The sequence below is a fragment of the Nesoenas mayeri genome (genome assembly GCF_963082525.1).
Source record: "Nesoenas mayeri genome assembly, chromosome: 11".
NCBI lineage: Eukaryota > Metazoa > Chordata > Aves > Columbiformes > Columbidae > Nesoenas > Nesoenas mayeri.
Window position 1 is genome coordinate 1,347,228 of NC_137563.1, and position 18,219 is coordinate 1,365,446.

General features: G+C 43.4%; 1 protein-coding gene across 1 annotated transcript; it reads left to right on the forward strand.

The window, feature by feature from the left end:
- Nucleotides 1-383: 383 nt before the first annotated feature.
- Nucleotides 384-17,989, forward strand: GLDN (gliomedin; the record flags this gene model as incomplete). The annotated part of the gene is made up of 10 exons (XM_080351164.1): nucleotides 384-695; nucleotides 3,980-4,031; nucleotides 6,242-6,259; nucleotides 7,303-7,410; nucleotides 8,790-8,936; nucleotides 9,576-9,695; nucleotides 13,039-13,125; nucleotides 13,207-13,332; nucleotides 14,068-14,218; nucleotides 17,530-17,989. 10 exons carry the CDS (start codon nucleotides 384-386, stop codon nucleotides 17,987-17,989), a joined length of 1,581 nt encoding a protein of 526 aa, XP_080207290.1.
- Between the last annotated feature and the right edge of the window lie 230 nt (nucleotides 17,990-18,219).

Here is an 18,219-nt window from a genome sequence, read left to right on the forward strand (position 1 = left end):
TTAACGAGAACCTCGCTAGCTAGAAAAAGTCATGTGCAATTTGAGTCGTGCCAAAGGCGGCTGTGACTGCAGGCGGGGGCAGACACAGGCGGTCCGAGCGTTCCCCTCGGGAAACGACTGACAGCGCTTCCCCGTCCTGCCCGGCTTCGCTGGGAGCGGGGAGACGTGTCCCCGAGGTGCCAAGAGCCGGCGGAGCGCGGTCCCTCTGCTCGGCGGCGCTGCCTCCCCGCGTCCCCCGCCCCGCTCCGCTCCGCACCCCGTCCCTCCGCTCCGGCGCGGCCCGGCGCGCCGCCACTCCCTCCGCCCAGCCAGCGGCCCACGGAGCCGGGGGGCATAAAGCCCTCCCCGCCGGCGGCCCGCCCGTCCGCAGCCACCCCGCGGCGATGGAGGCGGCGGGCGGGCGGGCGCTGCGCTGGCTGCTGGCCGCCGTGGGGCTGCTGTCGGCGCTCAGCGCCGCCGGGACGCTGTTCCTGCTGGCGCAGTGGCGGGAGCTGGACGCGGCGCTGCGGGAGCTGGAGGCGGCGCGGCCCGGCGCGGACAACGGCTCCGTGCGGGACCTGCTGGGCGCCGCCGGCCCCGGCCGGGCGCCCCCCGCCGCCCGCAGCAAGCGGAGCCGCCGCGGGGAGCGCGCCCGCGGACACGTGCGCGCCGACAACGACGAGATGCTCATGCTGCTGACATACTCCATGGTGCCGGTAGGGCGGGGGCGCCCGGCCCGGCGGGGTGGGGGGCGGGCACCCGCCCTCCAGAGGCTCCTGCTGGGGCCGGGGAAGCGCCGGCGCGTCCGCCGGGGGTCTCTCGGAACGCAAAAGGTTCCACTTAAATTTGAGAAGAAACTTGTTCCTGGTGAGGGTGGCAGAGCCTGGCCCAGGCTGCCCAGGGGGTTGTGGAGTCTCCTTCTGTGCAGACATTCCAACCCGCCTGGACACCTTCCTGTGTAACCTCATCTGGGTGTTCCTGCTCCATGGGGGGATTGCACTGGATGAGCTTTCCGGGTCCCTTCCAACCCCTGACATTCTGGGATTCTGTGACTTGCACAGACACGAGGCCCCGATGGGGGACCGGTAGCTTATTCGAATTATTTCAAATTTGAAAACATAAATGGCTTTTTAGAAACATATACCAAAAGAAATGGAAAAAAGCAAGGGGTATTTTGTTCATTTGTTTTGCTGTTTGTTTGTTTGTTTAATCAGATGTTAGAAAACTTGCTACTCCCGTGAAATGTTTTTGTGTGCTGTAGCTACGCTTTTCATCACAACATTTAGTCAAAGCTCCTTCCTGTTTGTTTTAAGAAATCATCTTGGTGTTTGGCAGCTGCAACTCATTGTGTCCCATGCCATAAGAATTGCTGCTTTGAATCTGAGGGGTCCACAAATAAAATAATTGGAGAAAATATCCCAATCCTGACCCTGAGTGCTGTTAATCCCATTTATTGTTACGTGCTCAGGCTTAAATCATGTATGGCAGTCGGATGTCTAGATGATTTTGACAGTGGCAGTTAAATATGCTACTCTGCTGTCATTAAGCAGCATGTACGGATTAAATGAGTATTATTGCCCTTTCAAAATAGTACCAAGTGACATTGTGTATATTTTAACAGCATGCAGCAAGACTTGTGTAGCTTCTCTGTTTAAATCACCACTGCGACTACTGCTGCGTGCAATGCGCTCCATTTAAGCGTATGTGTCCTGCAGGGAGCTGCTTGGCGACTTTTTGTGCCATTTTGTTCTTACACATTCCCATCAAATATTTCTCCTCCTGGCTGCTGCTCCAAAGGGTGGGTGACTGTGTGCAGACCCACATGCCCAAGAGGAAGAAAGTCCTTAGAAAAATTTTCAAGCACCTTGCAGTCCATCGTTTTTATATTTTGTATCCAACTCCCATTAACGCAACGTGAAAACCCGAATGCTTTTGTAGCACTGAACAAGTTTCCTGACGGTTGGTGAGATGATCCCCGTTACATGGGATGGCCCTAGAGCCACGGTGCAGCCCCTGTGAGATGTGGGCCCTGCAGGGAGGGTTTGCGGGGGTGGGATCTCTCATGTGGGGAGGCACAGATTGCTGCACATTGTGACTGCAGGTGTCAGATCCTGCTGCTCTGCACGGGGAGATCCGCTGCGCCTGCCCTTCAAAAGTCTTTGAGATAACTTTAGGCATCAAAAATCATATTTTAGCTTTTGTGGTATGAGTATATTTTTGGTTCTGTGCCTCTTATTTATTTATGCATTTATAAATATATATATTCATTCTGTAAGAGAACAAAAATAGGAAATTGGCGAATCTGTTGCTGTAGGAAGGTTGATGAGAGGGTAACAGTCTAAGTTTGTGAGCATTAAGTTTGAAAGTGAGATTTAAACCAGTGCAGGAAGTGGCGGCTTATGGATATTGAACGATCTGAGTAGTTGCTTCATAGTTTGGGTTGTCTCTTTTTCTTTTTTCACCCTTTCTTCATGGGAAAACGAATCTTTTAGCATTTAAATAAGATACTTCTTGGTGTGTGGCTGCTCTTCATGGCAGAGGTGATGCTGGCTGATTGCATGACTGGCGGAGGACTCATCTTCTATGGTTAAGTTGGAGGTTCTAGGCTATTTGCTATAACACACTCACTTCTTGAGTGCCAGGTGTTTTAATTGTCACCTGAATGGCACTGATTGGTAAAAATAATGCTGAGATAATGAGAGGGCTGCAGAGCAAGCTGTGATCACTTCAGCAACCTCAACAAAACCATTCGGATTAAAATGCAGTTGGGATTGGAACATACGTGGACAACACGTGTTTTAGAAATGACAGGGTAGAAGCCAAGTGTTCTCAAGGGGTGTGAGGGGAAAGAGAAAAGCAAATTCTGGTATTCAAAACCAGTTAGCTCTTCTCAGCTCATTTGAATTGAGTCTAAAACTTGTATTTATAAGAGCTCTTCCAGCAGAGTCTGGAATCCAGTAAATTCTCAGCATATATCTGACATAATTGAAATCCATACTCAAATATAGTTTGATTTTGCAGCAAAAGAATACGTACCATGAAAATGATTGTCTTCTATTTGAGTCTGTTAGATTTGTCACTTGAAGCTAATGGTGCGTTGATTTTAAAGATCATGATTGACAGCAGCAAATAAACTTGCTGGGATTGAACGTCAGGCTGCCTTTCAGATTGACTTGCACTTGGTTTTTTCTGTCTTTTGGGAATAGTGCGTTGCGCTATTTGCAAATAGGGTAATTGCACCAAGATGAATACAACGGCAGCTCTGAGTAAATTATTGTAGATTCCACAGCCCTGAAATAATCATATTTTTCTTAGCATAAACATTAGACTTTCCCATAAAGACCTGAGGCACTTCTGGTGCTCGTGTTCATAATATTCTCATTTTTGCTGGATGGTTTGATGAGTGTTGACTCTCAGCATGTGGGGTGGAACATGAAATGTGAATGTTTGCCCAGCCAAAAGCCATGTGTTTTGCAAAGATGACCTTTTAATCGATAAACTTGAGTCTGCTCTAGATAAACTTGATCGATATACTTGGGTCTGCACCGGTATGAGTGTCTGTTAGTGCTTGGTTTTTATAAAGCCTGTCATTGTTAGGATGAAGTATTTTGAATGGGCGAAGGTCCATTCCACATCTGTAGATGGTGGTTATTCCAAGATAAGAAATCACTTACTTGGAGTGTAGGTCATCTTTCTCCCTGGATATGCTGTGTTGGAAAAGCGTCTACCCTTTAATACGAATATAAAATAAAATTGAATGTATTATTTATTGGCTGATTTTGGCCTTTATGCCTGCCACTGATAGAGGCAATGGATGGACACCAACTCTGTTTTACAGATGGATGGTATCACAATGTCAAGGTAGCTCCAAACAGCTTATTCTTATAAGCACAGAGCAGACAGTTGTATGTTTGGTTTTGGAATTATTTCTCTAGGCCAAGCAAACTAGCTACTGTTGCGATGTGCATTGTTTTCAACTCCACTTTCTTTGCAATATTAGGTCCGAGTGATGGTGGATTTGTGTAACAGCACAAAAGGGATATGCTTAACAGGTATGTTTATTGCCTTAAACATTGCACCTGTGTTAGCTTTGGAAATGCAGAATCTCAATATTTTCAAAGAACTTGAGGTCAATGACTCTGTCAAAGAACTACGCTATTTATTCTCGCGGAATGTACATCTCAATTGGGTTATTTATTAAAAAAAAAAAAGACAATAGGTGCTACTTTGGGACTTATCTGTACCTGCATATTATAAATGTCAGAATTTGAAGAGCTCGGTTGATGACACTTGGAGCTATTTCCTTCCCATGTAGTTTTCATAAGCAAATCTTATAGACTTGTGTGTTTAACACACTAATTGAGGTCTGAGGTGGGTATTTCTGTGTATGTCCACACACTTTGAGGCTAACGGGGGGTGAACACACAGGGTGTAGACACTTCCTTCCGTCGCTGGAGCTGCTGTGGGAATGTGTTTGCACCCCCTGCCTTGGCCCATGGGAACAGGCCATTGGGTTTCACGTGTTACTGCTGGGGCTTGGAGCCGCTGCTGCTGGGACCGGGTGACGGCAGCATTTTCTATGTTATTTGGCGAAGAAAATGTCAGGTAGTAGCCAATTGAATGGCTGTGGTCTGGCTTCGAAGTCTGTCACACACTGAGTCAGGGGTTCTTTTTGGAAATAAGAAGACTAGAAATAAGCCACTTTCAATGAGTTTAAGAAAACACTTCACTTGCCGTCTGGTTTGTATTTTCAAATGACTGGAAGGTCCATTTGGCTCCACCGATTTCAACGTAAACGAGAATTACCACAGTACACACAGGTGTGAAATGCTGCTTCTGGAAGTTTAGATCAGTCCTGATGGCAACTGAAGCTGCATCACAGGCAACCTGAGTTTGTTTCTTTGGGCTCCCGACTTCGGAATTCATGCTATTTGGTGCCTTCTGCACCTTTTGCTCTCTTGATGCTACCAAATTCTGTCTCTGTTACTGTTTTTCTCTGCTGCTTTTCCAGGACGTTTCTCATTTCTCTTATACAAGGATAATCAAGCTCCTCAGTTTTTGAGCTGAGGCAGTGACTGAATGCACTAATGGATGTAACATGGTAGTGTGGAAAAAATGGTCATTTACTGGAAAATTGGCAGAAAGATGGTAACTGATGTTACTGCCTGTACTGATGAAAAGGGATAATTGCTGTAATGGCATTCTAAAATGGTTTTCACTTTACTCATAATGCTTTCTAATTAATCCTGAAAATTGCCTTCCTTGGGGGAGTCTAGTAATTACTGTTATTTTCTGTCGTAGAGAGTTTTGTTGAAACAATACAGTACTTTGTTGGCTGGAGAAAAATGTTCACAGGACTCATTTGGTTCTTTAATTGCGACTACCACCTTCCTTTGTGTTCCCCTAACCTGCTTTTCCTCTTTGTGGGGTTTCTTTTGGCGCTTTCTTTCTAGAGGATCACATAAGATAAATCTTGTTACAGAGGCATTTTCTTGCTCACTTTTGCCTGCTGCGCTTTCTTCTTGTGAAGGTCCTGTGCTTGAACTAAGAGACAGATTTTATTGTGTTACATGTTGCTGAATAAGTGAAGCAAGTCCCATTTCTAGTACAGCAACCGGGTTCTGTGGGGAGCTGCCTCCAGTCTGGAGAACAATTACATGTGAAAAGCCCGATTGTTGATAGGAATGAGAAGACTTTTTTCTTCTTCCTATTCAAACAGTCTGAATCCTGAACTACAATGAAATGTCTGTAAGACACAGAAGTGTACCATGTATTTTTAATGTGTCTTTGCAACAGGATTTTCAATTGTGACATTCACAGTGTTGTAAAGCTATTCTTCTTCTACTGAAGCAGGATCTTGGAGAACACTTGTATAAATTAAATATAATGGTTGTTACAATGCCATGGATGCAAAGCACGTGAAGGTACTCGAGCCCCTGCCAGTGAGATTACATTGTAGAGGTGCTTGTTTGTCAAACCTGTACCAACTGATATTTGCAAAAAGCAACATGTGTGTATGTAATTGATTTTAAGGACATTCTTCCAGTAACTCTGAGTTTCTGCTAATGCTCAAATAGTTAATTTTAATACAAAGCAGTTAAATCCATAGATGTTAATTTTGAATGCTGAGAGGTTTTCCTCCCCTTTTACCGTTATGAACTAATACTAGTCAATTCAATTTGGAATAGTTTGTTTGTTTTATTGCTGGCTTAAACTCATCGTTTCTTTTTTTCTTGTTTTCTTTTGCTGCTCCTTGTTGCAGGTCCCCCCGGCCCCCCAGGTGAGACACTCGGATAACTGCAGTTATATTTTTGAGTAATTGAAACAGTCACGGGTACAAAACGTTGAAACGTAGAAACGGATCTTTTCTAGGATAGTCTTCTTGTGCTGATGAGAATGAGGGAGGGTTGGATGACTGCCTGCCCTCCTAAGTGTTTATATTTAGGTCAACTTGTGCCCCTTCTGAGATGTTTGGGATGATTTAAACATTGTACTTCTCTAGTGGAGGAAACAGAATTGTTTCATGTTTGCTAAAACATAGTTTATCAAAACCATATGGAATTAAGAGTGTTTAAGTAACATGTAGCTGTAGAGATGACTGTGTGTATATATATAAAAGAGTAAACCGATAGTATAATTTAACACCAATAAAACACCTCTTTAAAAATGTTGGTTACTGATTCCACCCTCCCACCTCCCCCATAACTTTTCCTTCTTTCTTATTTAAGTCTCTGCTACCACTCATGTGGTTGCTGAGCTGTAGAACAGTTCCTTGCCCTCTTTCTGTGCTTGAGCTGTGGGTCTGCTTACAATAATTCTCTGTATGAGGAAAGGGTCGGTGCTTTTTGTTTGGGGGGGTTCAGATAGTGATGAAGCTTGTGTGGTTTGTGGACGATGCTACAGTCACCGTCAGATTGAGAAACAGAACAAGTTCCGCTGTCTTTTCCTAGAAATGGAATCCGAAAGGCTGGTCACAAGCAACTTACCTTTGTTTTTATAGTGTTTTGTTTGTTGCGGGTGGGTGGGTTTTGTTTGTACTGTTTGCTTTGGTGGTGGGTTGTGTGTTGTGGCTTTGTGGGGTTTTGTTTGTTTGCTTTGGGATTTGTTGGTTTTCTATTTTAATTATTGTTATTGAGGAGGATGCTCTATTGGCGTGGAGAACTTAACGCTCAATTAGTGGATTTGGTGTGTCTAAAGAATGTATAAATATATATATGTATATATATATATATATATAAAAGTATACTATATGTAAATGTGGTAGATTTAAGGATAAATTGCATTTAAGAGTGAAAATTCAATTATACTGTCTGGTTTGTTCAGGGCCTCCTGGACTGGATGGACTGCCTGGCTACAACGGATCGGATGGAGTCCCAGGTGCTCCGGGACAAAAGGGAGAACCAGGAATAAATGGAAAAAGAGGAAGAATAGGTATATATATATATATATATATATATATATATTTGGTAGCTGTTTAAAAACCAAACCAAACCATTCTTACTGTTTTATTTTAGATCTTTGTATGGGGACAAGGGCTTCAATGTTTACAAAGAAGTTGCGTGTTCCAGAATTCTGTAGCATTCATTTTCTTACGCTAAGCTTTGGTAGATTCCTTCAGACCCAGTCCCGTGAGGAGGGTGCTGGACATACTCACAGAACATTGCAAACTAAGGTTATTGAATACATTGTATTGATTTCCAGTATTCTGAAATTCCTACTAAATACTGTTATTGTAAGAACATTTCAATTCCCTCAACCTGCCAACATAATGGCCCTTTGACTTCACGTCTTAGAAAAAGCCAGAGTATGGGGCTGGTAGTTGTTGCACGTTACCACAGTTTTGGTTCCAGATTGGTAATAACTATGGCAGGAACAGTATGCTTCCATATTTTTCTTCTTTTTTGCATTGCCGAAGACACATTTTACCCCCAAATTGTGATTCCCATTTCACAAAATAAATTTAAATAGTAAAGCAATTAGTTAAAAAAAAAAAAAAAGCGTTTTCTTCTCAAATACTAACAAATGTAATTTATTTGAAACCTGTGCGTGCAAGAACACTGACATTTCAGTTTTACAACCACTATGTTTCTCCTAAAGCGAGAGAATACCAACTGCCACCAAAGCAGAGGATGCAGGTGTTTGGTGTCTCGGTTGTGCAAACTCACATTGTTTCCCTTATTGCAGAACTAAATCATGCAGGACAATGGAATATCTTGTTAAATATTTTACTGTGGTTTTACTTCGCTACATGGTCAAGTGCAAAATCTACGTGGAATGTGGACTGTTCGTGCTTCTAACAGGCATAGAACGAAGGTTATAAAGCCGTGTGAAAGCAATACTAGGTGGCTGTATCTGTGCTCTAGTGGGACAATGCAAAAGATTAAAAGTGCAATCTATGTTGTAAAGTTAGTGCATAACTGCTTTAAGATCAAGTCTAGAGACAGCATGAACATGCCCTTCTGTAGCACCTTGCAAATGTGAAATAAGGGTATTACTTCACATCTTTCTTTTGTATTCCTGCTCACCCAGAAATTCTCCAGCCAATGTTAACAAGGCCCAGGTCTGTGTATTTCACGTTCAAAACTCAGAGATCCCTAAGTAAAGAGTGTATTATTTGCAGCACACAATTGTGCACCTTCTCCCTTCATATTAGGTTACAGTGTTGTTTTGAAATTGGAACAAATTACAGCTGTCCAGCTCAATCTGGGCGAAAATGACAGCTAAAGTGAATATGTTTTGTATTTAAAAAAAATGATTGGTGCTTCATGCTGGACCAGAGTTCTTGGTACTGAAATGCTCTTTATTTCTAGGTGTGCCAGGACCAAAAGGTGATCGGGGACAGAAAGGAGAACCCGGAGAAATGGGTTTGCCTGGCAAGGACGGTGTGCCAGGGGGAAAGGGCGCAAGAGGAGCGAAGGGCGAAAAGGGAGATGCGAACAATGATGTGATATTAGAAGGTAGGAAGAAGCGCCCTAAGGAGCTTTCTTGTAACTGTGTACTCGGCAGGAAAAGAAATGCTCTGCTTCATGGACGGAAACATGAGTTGATCTGCAAGAGCAGGACCAAGCAGCGCGTTGTCCTCAGCGCAGTGTTGAGTGTTGCCCAGCCCAGGGCGTTCTGTTCTCTTTTTAATGCGAGTCTTCAAAAAACTTTCCTGCTTGGCCATTAGGAGGTTGGTGTGTACATGAATTGCACCCTTTCCAGTACACTTCCAGTTGGCCTCCTCCTGCTCTTCCTTGCAGTGTAGTTTTATTTTTCTGTTAGAAAATAGGGGGCAGATTTCCACTCGGGAATAAATGAAGCAGCCAGAGATAAGCTGTAGTGCTGTAGCCTCTGAAGCTGAGGTCTTACAATACGGTAAGCAAAAGGCAACAGAGCTTTATAACTCTTAATTGTGCCTGTAATGCAGGCAGATAAATTGCCTTGATGTCCTACAACTTATGATGTTCTGTACGGTTACATTCCAGCCAACAGCATCCCAGTGAGTTCGTTGCGCTGTATTTCTGTGTGCACAAACCCCTTAAGAAGAGAGAGGCTGGTTTAGAAACCTCAGAGTCCATCATGTAGACACATACAGTTCTCTGCTTTGTACACAGGTGCCAAAGGTGAACCTGGACCAGCAGGGCCCCCCGGGCCCCCGGGACCCCCAGGGCCTCCAGGGAAACGTAAAGGTAAAGCACAGCTTCAGGAGAACGTGTACAGCAGCAAATCCACAGGTCAGTTCCTTCCGCTGTTCCTTTTAGTATTTAAACAGTTTCAAGATGAAACCTGTTGCTCCAGGTCTCACAAAGCGGGAAGCAAGTGTTTCATTTTGCTGACATCAGTAAAGCTGCATGAACTTAAAGCTGAGCTTAAAGCTTTGTGGAGTGGGTTTCCTTCAAACTGCGGCTGCGCATTGCACAGCAGACACTGTTAAAACCAAATAACGAGTATCCAGATTGGCAGGGCATAGACCGCGTGCTGAGCCCAGCAGCTGCTGCACTTTTGTTTTAAAGTCATTGATTATTATTATTATTATGAGCTGGTGGTTTGGATGCTCAGGAATTTGGGTTCCGCAAACATTGCGCTACGGTGATAACTGTAAATTTTGGTTCGAGGTATTAGCTGGTTATGGAAAGCAAAGAGAAGCAGAGAACAGCTTACTCCTAGCTTACTCCAGCTTGGGAATGGAAGCCAACGTTTGGGTTTGGATCTGCACGCTGGACCTGGGTGGTGTCGCACTCGAGGTGGTTGTTCCAGCCCTACAGTTCTGGGGTCGTTCTCCTCCCGGCTGAGATGCGCCTGTTCAGGGAGGGCAGAGTGATCCTACAAAGGATAATAGCAAAGGATGGCTCAGTCACTAATCTGTCACATTTCTGCAGAATAAGAGAGTTGCTGTGACAGTCTTTGGTAACGTGGGGTTTATTTTGTAATTGGGAATGTGGTTTCTTGATGGGCGTACCGAAAGGGAGCGCCACAAGGGCTTCATGCACTTACAAAGCGTGAAACAGCAATCTGTGTGTCTCACTGTTAATAGAATGACGTGTTTCTATGTCACCATCGCTCTGTACAGTGTGCTGAGATGAAAAATCTTTTAAAAAATATTATCATAAATGCTATTAACCAGTGAATATTTCATATGGAGTGGAACATATATCAATTATTTCTGCCTCTTATTTTTAATGTAGCATGTAATTGTAATTTTAGTGGCATGTAGGAACCTCAATGAGGAGATTTTGGGTGTTGAATATCAGAATAGAGTGCGAAGAGCTGCTTAACAACAGACAGTAGAGAGCTGGAGGAGATTTTCATCGTATTTCAAATTCAGAAATGGATGAACTGTTGTACAAGATATAATTGGAACAGCTACTCAGGTCACCTCTTTTCAAGTGGTGGAACAGGCTGAAGTGCTTTGGAGAAGTTATCTGGTGGGTTGGTGATGGACGTTACATCGCAGAGTCAAATGGGAGCGAGGAGGGGAACGTCCTCAGGGGCGTTTGTGCCGCATGAGGCAGGAGGCTGAGGGATCTCATTAGCAACATTCAAAGAGTAAAACAGCATTTTTAATTAAATATTCATATCCCTTTGTAGAGAAGAGAATACACATAATGATTTACAACTGTAATTGACTTATTACATAAGAATACAAGAATGGTTTCTTTAAATTAAATTTTGAATCAGGTCAAAACTTCATTTCTCCGAAAGAAGAGAATAATGAGTTGGAAGCTCAGGTGTATTTGTTCCTATTTGTTCTCAGTGGTACTGGGAACCGTTTGCTAGTTCTAAAAGAAACAGAACGTTCTGATCCACTCCCTTGCTCTGCCTTTCCCACCATCCCCAGACAGACCAACTCAATGGGTTTAATATCTTGCAAACTCCATTAACTCTCAGCTGGAATATTTTATGATAGGAATCAGTGGGATATTTATATTTTTATATTTTTTTTTCTTTGTGAAAAGCACTGTACATTTCTAATAACAGTCTCTGATTTAATCGCAGTTGCTTTCAGTTTCATGCAGCTGAAAATCCTGAGTACTGCAAATATCCTCCAATGCAAATAGTGCACTCAGCTTCATTATAAACACTGACCTGGTTCTGGGCTATTCTATAGTCCTAGATAAGCTCCTGTACAGGAAACTGCTCATTCAGTATTTAACTGTATCGATTAGACTCAGCTCAAGAAAATTTACTTACGCTGAGCGAGTTCCTTTTTGAGGTGTTTTGAGGATATTTTGAGATCAGAGGCTGGAAGGGGATCCAGAGGGATTGCTGGATTCCAGCTATAGGCACTGATCCTCCCATAGGTGGATTCACTTATTGTGCCTTATTTCAGAGAGATGCTGTGATCACTTCCAGACTTTCAATGTGGCATCACCAAATGCCCTAGATAAATGTGTAGAAGAAATACGTGTTGTTCTCGATCTATCTTGGAGTAGTTTCCTTCTGCATGAACAAAGAGAGAATGTGACCTAGAGGAGAAAACAACAATGCAGTATAATCTGTCCCTTCTTTCCTGGATGTCACAGTACCCTTTCAGCGTTACTTTACAGCTATTTTGTATTTTTACTGTCTTTCTCATTTAAACTTCATCACAGCCCTGTAAATCCCAGAAAGATACTGGAAGGCAACAATGAAAATGAATGTCTGAAAGAATTTGCAGCCTGTGTGGCAAGCAGAGTGCAATGTGTTAGGAGATGGAAGTACGAATGGAATTAGAAAAGAAGGCTGCGGTGAGCTCAGGACACCTGCAGCACGGAGCTGAGAACTGCTCTCCCTGCCTTTTGACTCTAAGCAAACTGAAATGCATCACATTGTTTTATAGACAAAAGAGGTCTGTTTAAAAATGTCCATAAATACTTGCATTCAGACTTTTTTTAATAGTAAAAACTAAGAGAAGAGCCAGCCAGTTACTCTGTGAATTATTGAAGGGTGGGGAAAAATGTTGCCAGGTGTTTATTTGTGTCTAATGTGAACCATTTCTATGTGTGTAAGGAATATAGTGTATAATATCCCTCAGGCTTTCATATTGCCCCTTTAATAGCATGGATGACTGACCTCCATTCTTATGCATTACGTGCTCAGTGCATGTCTTAGTACTTTATTACGATTTTGGGCATTAACAGCACAAGCAAGATCTCCGGTGTTGCGTACAGAATACACCCCCTCTGCTGGTGTGTGTGGATTTGGGCGTGAAGCTGTTGAATTGAGCCATCGCTCATTCTCAGGAAAGCATTTCTGGTATTTGTGCTAAATCAGCCGGTTGCCGGTCCCCTCCGTTGTCTGAAGGTGCCTAAGGAAAGGGGCAGCTCCGTCTTTCTGAGCAGCTACTCAGACATTCACAGCGAAGGAGTTAAATCTGTTGAGCAAAACTGGTTACTCCTCAAAGCTGACTGTCAGCCCGACAAACCACACTGAGTCTTTCCTGAGCTCTTTTCTTGACCACACCAACCTAAGCTTTTTTTTCCCACCAGACGAAACAAAATCCCGGTTGTCATTCCTGCATTTTGGTGGAGTCACCGATGTGCACGTCTGTCATGTCAAGTATAGAAAAATGACATGTTTTTCCTGTCTGTGTCGCAGCCCTGGGGGAGGCGTGTGCAGTACCGAATGACGACACCCGGGCTGGAAAAGCTGAAGACAGAACCCCTGGTCCTTCCAGAAAAGCTGGTAAACTGCCCCAGAGCATGAGTAACTGCTGCTCACTGTTGGAATGGCCCAGGTGACCAACGTGTGCTTGTTCCCTACCAGAATGTGTCATAAGGTCTGTGGGAAGCCCTGTTCACTTTGTCACGCTTCAGGAAACGTTTGGAACTTGGATGCGGGAACCCGCAAACGTAAGCGATGAGCGGATTTGGCTCACCATGCATTTTTCAGGTAGGCTGGTAGTAGCCACTGATCCAAAATCAGTTGTTATATTAACATTGCTTTCTTAATTCCTTCAGGCTAAACTAATATTTTTAATCACATATTTACGTGAGTTTTGCCCATGTCTTTTTCAGAATGTTTTCCATCTTACCTGTCCAATACTTGACCATACATATGGTTATAGACATTTAGACATTGGTAGTATCTTCAGACATATTCAGAGTCCAAAACAAATTTTGAAAAAAGCTTGAGGATTGTGGTATTTTTGCTTGTTTGATGATTTATTTTTTAATACCTAACCCAAGTTTAAATGCCTGTTGTTCGTGCCTTTTTATTCTTTCCTCTGAACAGTTTCCTATGGCTTTACTTCCCGAGATTGTAGGTAGGAGTTGTGCCTTTCCATCCAGCTGGGCGTGAAAATGAATCCGGTGCTGCATGAGCTACATTTAGTGCAGGAAAAGTTCTAGGACCCAAGTGGAAAAAGGAAATGTTTTCTGTGTATTTACCAACTGTGTTCAGAATTAGGTCTGTGGGAAGCAGGCCCTTGAACAGCACCTCTAATAGATTTGCTTTCTCGATTCTTTTATTATTCCAGCAAGCTGAATCACAATTGAAAACACGAACAACAATTGTTGTCTGTCAGATTGAGATTGACTTTCAGTAGAGACTGAATTTTAGGGTAAAGGTTTCAAAATCAGATGAACCAAACGATAGTCCATTTTTCATGTTTTCCCCTTCATTTAGGAAGCTCTATAAAAGAATATGAGAATTCCAATGCCTTGCTGAATGACACCTACAGGATCGTAAACATCACCGGATTCTTTCATGGATGTGGTCACGCGGTACAAAACAATCATCTGTACTATCAAAAGGGAGGAACCAGTGTCATTCTGAAGTAAGTCAAACGTAGTTGGCTTAAGGCCAGTGGTGTTGTGGAAGGAGCAATGGGTTAGAGTGACACAAGTGAAGCTCAGAAAGCAGACCACTTCCTTGTACATTTTATATCTCCTTTTGGTCCTGTTTAGAATAGGAAGAGTGGAGGAATGGTTCAGAGTTCTTTCCAGAACAGGACAACTGATTCTTTCCAATCTGTAACTAGAACCAAGTCCTCATGTGTGCGTGCAGGTGCTGTGGGACGGCAGTGCAGGTCCATTGCTCTGCTGTGGCAGTTCCTTAAGGAGGGTTCAGCTCCACGTCTAAGTGGTAACCTGAGTAGTTACTGCCTGATAGGACGACTGAGCCTGCAGATTAAGCAGCAGCCGTGTGCAGAGGTGACAACCGATTTTTCTTTTGGCTATCCTGGGGTCCAGCAGGTTTCTATGGTACATCGCATTGCCGTGGGTGTCTTGCACTTGGATTCCTTGCTGTGCTTGTAGTTGTGAGAAAGATATGGGAACGGACTAAGGAATTTGGGGCTCAGAAAAGAATATCTGGTTTAAAAAATAAGCTGTGCGCCTAGCAGAGTCAGAGCTGGTTCCGCAGCAGCGTGGGACGCGGCTGAGCGGCTCTGTGACTGTACCCTGTGCAGCGTGGTTCCCGAGCTCGTCGCTGGGTGGGTGCCCGTGCTCAGCCGCTGCCCGTGCGGCGGTGCCGGGGGTGCACGGAGGCGGCAGCTGAGGACGTGGCGACCTGCTGGACTGCCCTTCCCGCTGCGGAGCAGCGGCTCCGCTCCTTGATTTCCTTGTGAAAAGAGGTTCCTACAGCTCTCCCAATGTATCTCCCTGAATTGAAACTGGGAATCACGTCTCTGTTTTTCAGTCTCTACTCAGGACAGAGACAGACAATACAAATCAAAACCAAAACCTCATCTTGTGGGAAGAGCCAAAGACAGACAGTCCAAGGGCAAGGGAAAGATTGCATCTGCTTTCAAGTTCTCTTACATGACTCTGATGTTTGAGCCAAGAACATTACTATACTTTGATGTCTATTCCCAAGCAGGTGTGAGTGCTGCCTTCCTATATTCATTTGGATGCCAAGGAATGTGAGCAAGCGGCTTGGATTCTATAATATTTATTCTGCCAAAGACAAGACCACTTTTTGGCAATCTCCTTCATCTTTAGGGCTTTTTGTTTATACATCTGTGAAAGACCATCTCTGTCTAAGCAATACCCAGTGACAGGACAGAGGTTCATCAGCTTTGCTTGCGTACCGTTAATTGGGAGGTGCCTTCACGCAGAGATGAACACGGGCTATGTGTGGAATCCAAAACCTCTGTAAGAGTTGCTGAGAGATGGCCTTGCTGTTCAGTTGTTCGCCCTGAGGTTATTTACCTTCAGCACAGGCTGAATGAGCCTGTGAATTCTATGACAGTGAAGCCCTTGATTTGGGGCTCCAGAAAAGCTTCTGAGAGGTTTTGTGTTGACTTTTGTATTGACTATAGAGAGAAGAGGTGAGGCCTTGGTGGGTTCGCTTTGCAAATGTTGAAAAAAGTATTTAAAAGGAGTTTCCTGTCATATTGAAAAGCTGGTGACACCAGGTCTGGCTGAGCTTAGGCAGGTTTTCTCAGGATGATTGCTTCGTCCTTTCTTCCTTTTTTGTTTCATAACATGGTTTCCCGCCTCTGTTAGTTTTAGTTGGCTTCATTTTAGCAACTGGAAAAGTGTTGGTAGCTTTAGTTCCTTGTGGTCGTTGAAAATACTACAGTACATCTTGCCATTTACCCCTCGGTGCCGGAACATTAAGGACTTTCGGAACCATTTGGAGTTCTAGACTGTCCTGACTGGACAGGGGACAGAACACAACCTCAGGAATGAAATGGTCGTTGTCACTTTTCTGCTCCCTTCAGGATTTTCACATGAAAGAGGAAAAGACAGGGTGTTCTGTGTTGCAGATCGTGCACATTTCTAATGAACATGTAGAGGCTTTTTATCCAGTTGTCTCTTCATAGGAAGAAAGAAAAAGAAGGAAAATCTGCATTTCTGTGTGATTATTGATGCTCAGGGCTGTCCTTCCAGCCCTTGATGAGGTTAGTGACAAATGTGAAGCAACTGGTGAGATAACTGGGTTGACACACGTTCTCAGAACTCTTCTCTAGCCTTGAAGCCTTTTGTTGTTATTGTACATGCGTGCTGCTGGGATATGGAGCTGCTGTAGACACACGTTTTAGAAGAGCTGAGGGGAATCATGTAGTCAGTAATTCTTGGCTTCTCTTAGGATGATTTTTCCAGCATTTGCTGTCAATGCCTCTTCCACAGAAAAAATATTTTTCCAGTATTTTTCCTTGCCTTGTAAGTTCCTGGATCTGGAATGTTCCTGTCATTGAGCCTGTATTTTTTCTGAGAACATTTGTAACTGTAGCAGATTCCTGTATTGAGTGCTGATTTTTTCTCAACTTGGGGAATGGAGCTGTACAGTTAGCTGGAATTCAGCCGGTGGGGTGCACTGTTCCAGAGGGCATTACTCTAAAGGATAAATTGTGCTCTCTGCCTTTGCTAAAACACTCTGTTATTCAGTAATTGAATGCAAACTGCAAATGTGTCTTGAAGGTACCTGGTTACGCTCTTAAACTAGTAGAGGAGCTCAATTTAGCTGATAAGTGCCACTGTCCTCAGATTATCATCCTCTTAAGGAATTTCAAGGAGTAAGACCAATTTCTTACATCAGAGATGAGACACTCAGGCTGTCCTGGTGGGGCCGGCTCAGGTCAGAATTTTGGCTCTGCAGAAGTGGAATTTTTATTCCTTTGATGTTTTCTTGGGCAAATCACTGCATTATCTGAGCTGTTTCCAAAGATGAACTGGAAGACTGGGTGAACCTGCCCAGAATTCAGGTTGGTTTGCTCAATCAGATTTTCTCTCCTTAGTTCTCACCTCGTAGAAAGCAAATAAACCTCTGTCAGACTTCATTTCACAGGCTTGGGCCTTCACCCGCTATGTAATTCTTTTTCATGCCCGTGCCTTTTAGTTATTTCTTTCATCCTGGTGATAATAAAGCTCATAGACTAAATAAAGTGAAACCTACCAAAGCAAGTTCATGGCCTTGTGCATCTTTGAGATTGGTTGTTACTTTGGAATTTTCTCCTAATGTTTTGGAAGGTGCTTTGAGTGCAGAACTTAATCTTAAAAGGCATCGGAATGGTCCTTGAACTCAAGTATTTTCAACAACGCTTCTATCACTAGTGATGCACTCGGAGTTGATTCTACCAAGAAATGTGTATGAAAATGGATTTTTAACACAACATACCGAATACTTTCTATCTCATTTCAGATTTGGGCTTGATAAAGCATCGTTGAGCACACTGCTAATTGAAAATGCCTTACATCATGGTCGTAACTACCTCTTTTCTAACTCGAAGACCTATTTCAACGTAGCAGTGGATGAGAAGGGTCTTTGGATTATATATGCCTCAAGCACGGACGAAAATATAATAGTAGCACATGTTGATGAAGAAACATTTTCAGTCATTCGGCATATCAACACTACATATCCCAAGTCTAAGGCTGGTAACGCGTTCATAGCATGTGGCATTATGTATGTTACTGATACAAAGGATATGACAGTAAGTTTTGCATTTGATTTATTGAAAGAGAAGCAGATTGATGCAAGGTTTGAGTTACGGTCTTCACAGTCTGTTCTTGCTATGCTGTCATACAGTTTAAGAGATAAGAATTTGTATACGTGGGAGAATGGAAGCTTAATGATATATCCTGTACATTTTGGCAGATGAAGATATTTTAAAATGTCATGTATGAGAGCCATATTTGACTAAATAGATGATTTCAAGCTATATGATACACACTTGGGGGTCTCTTCATTTGGTATAATTCTCTGTTCACTGGTGGTGGTTTCTGAGTGTGCACAGAAGGGAGATCAGGCACCTTGTATAAACACACTTCTATTATATAGGCAATTGTCGTCCTTTTAAAAGAGAAGCTGTTCAGTATTGCAGCTGGCACA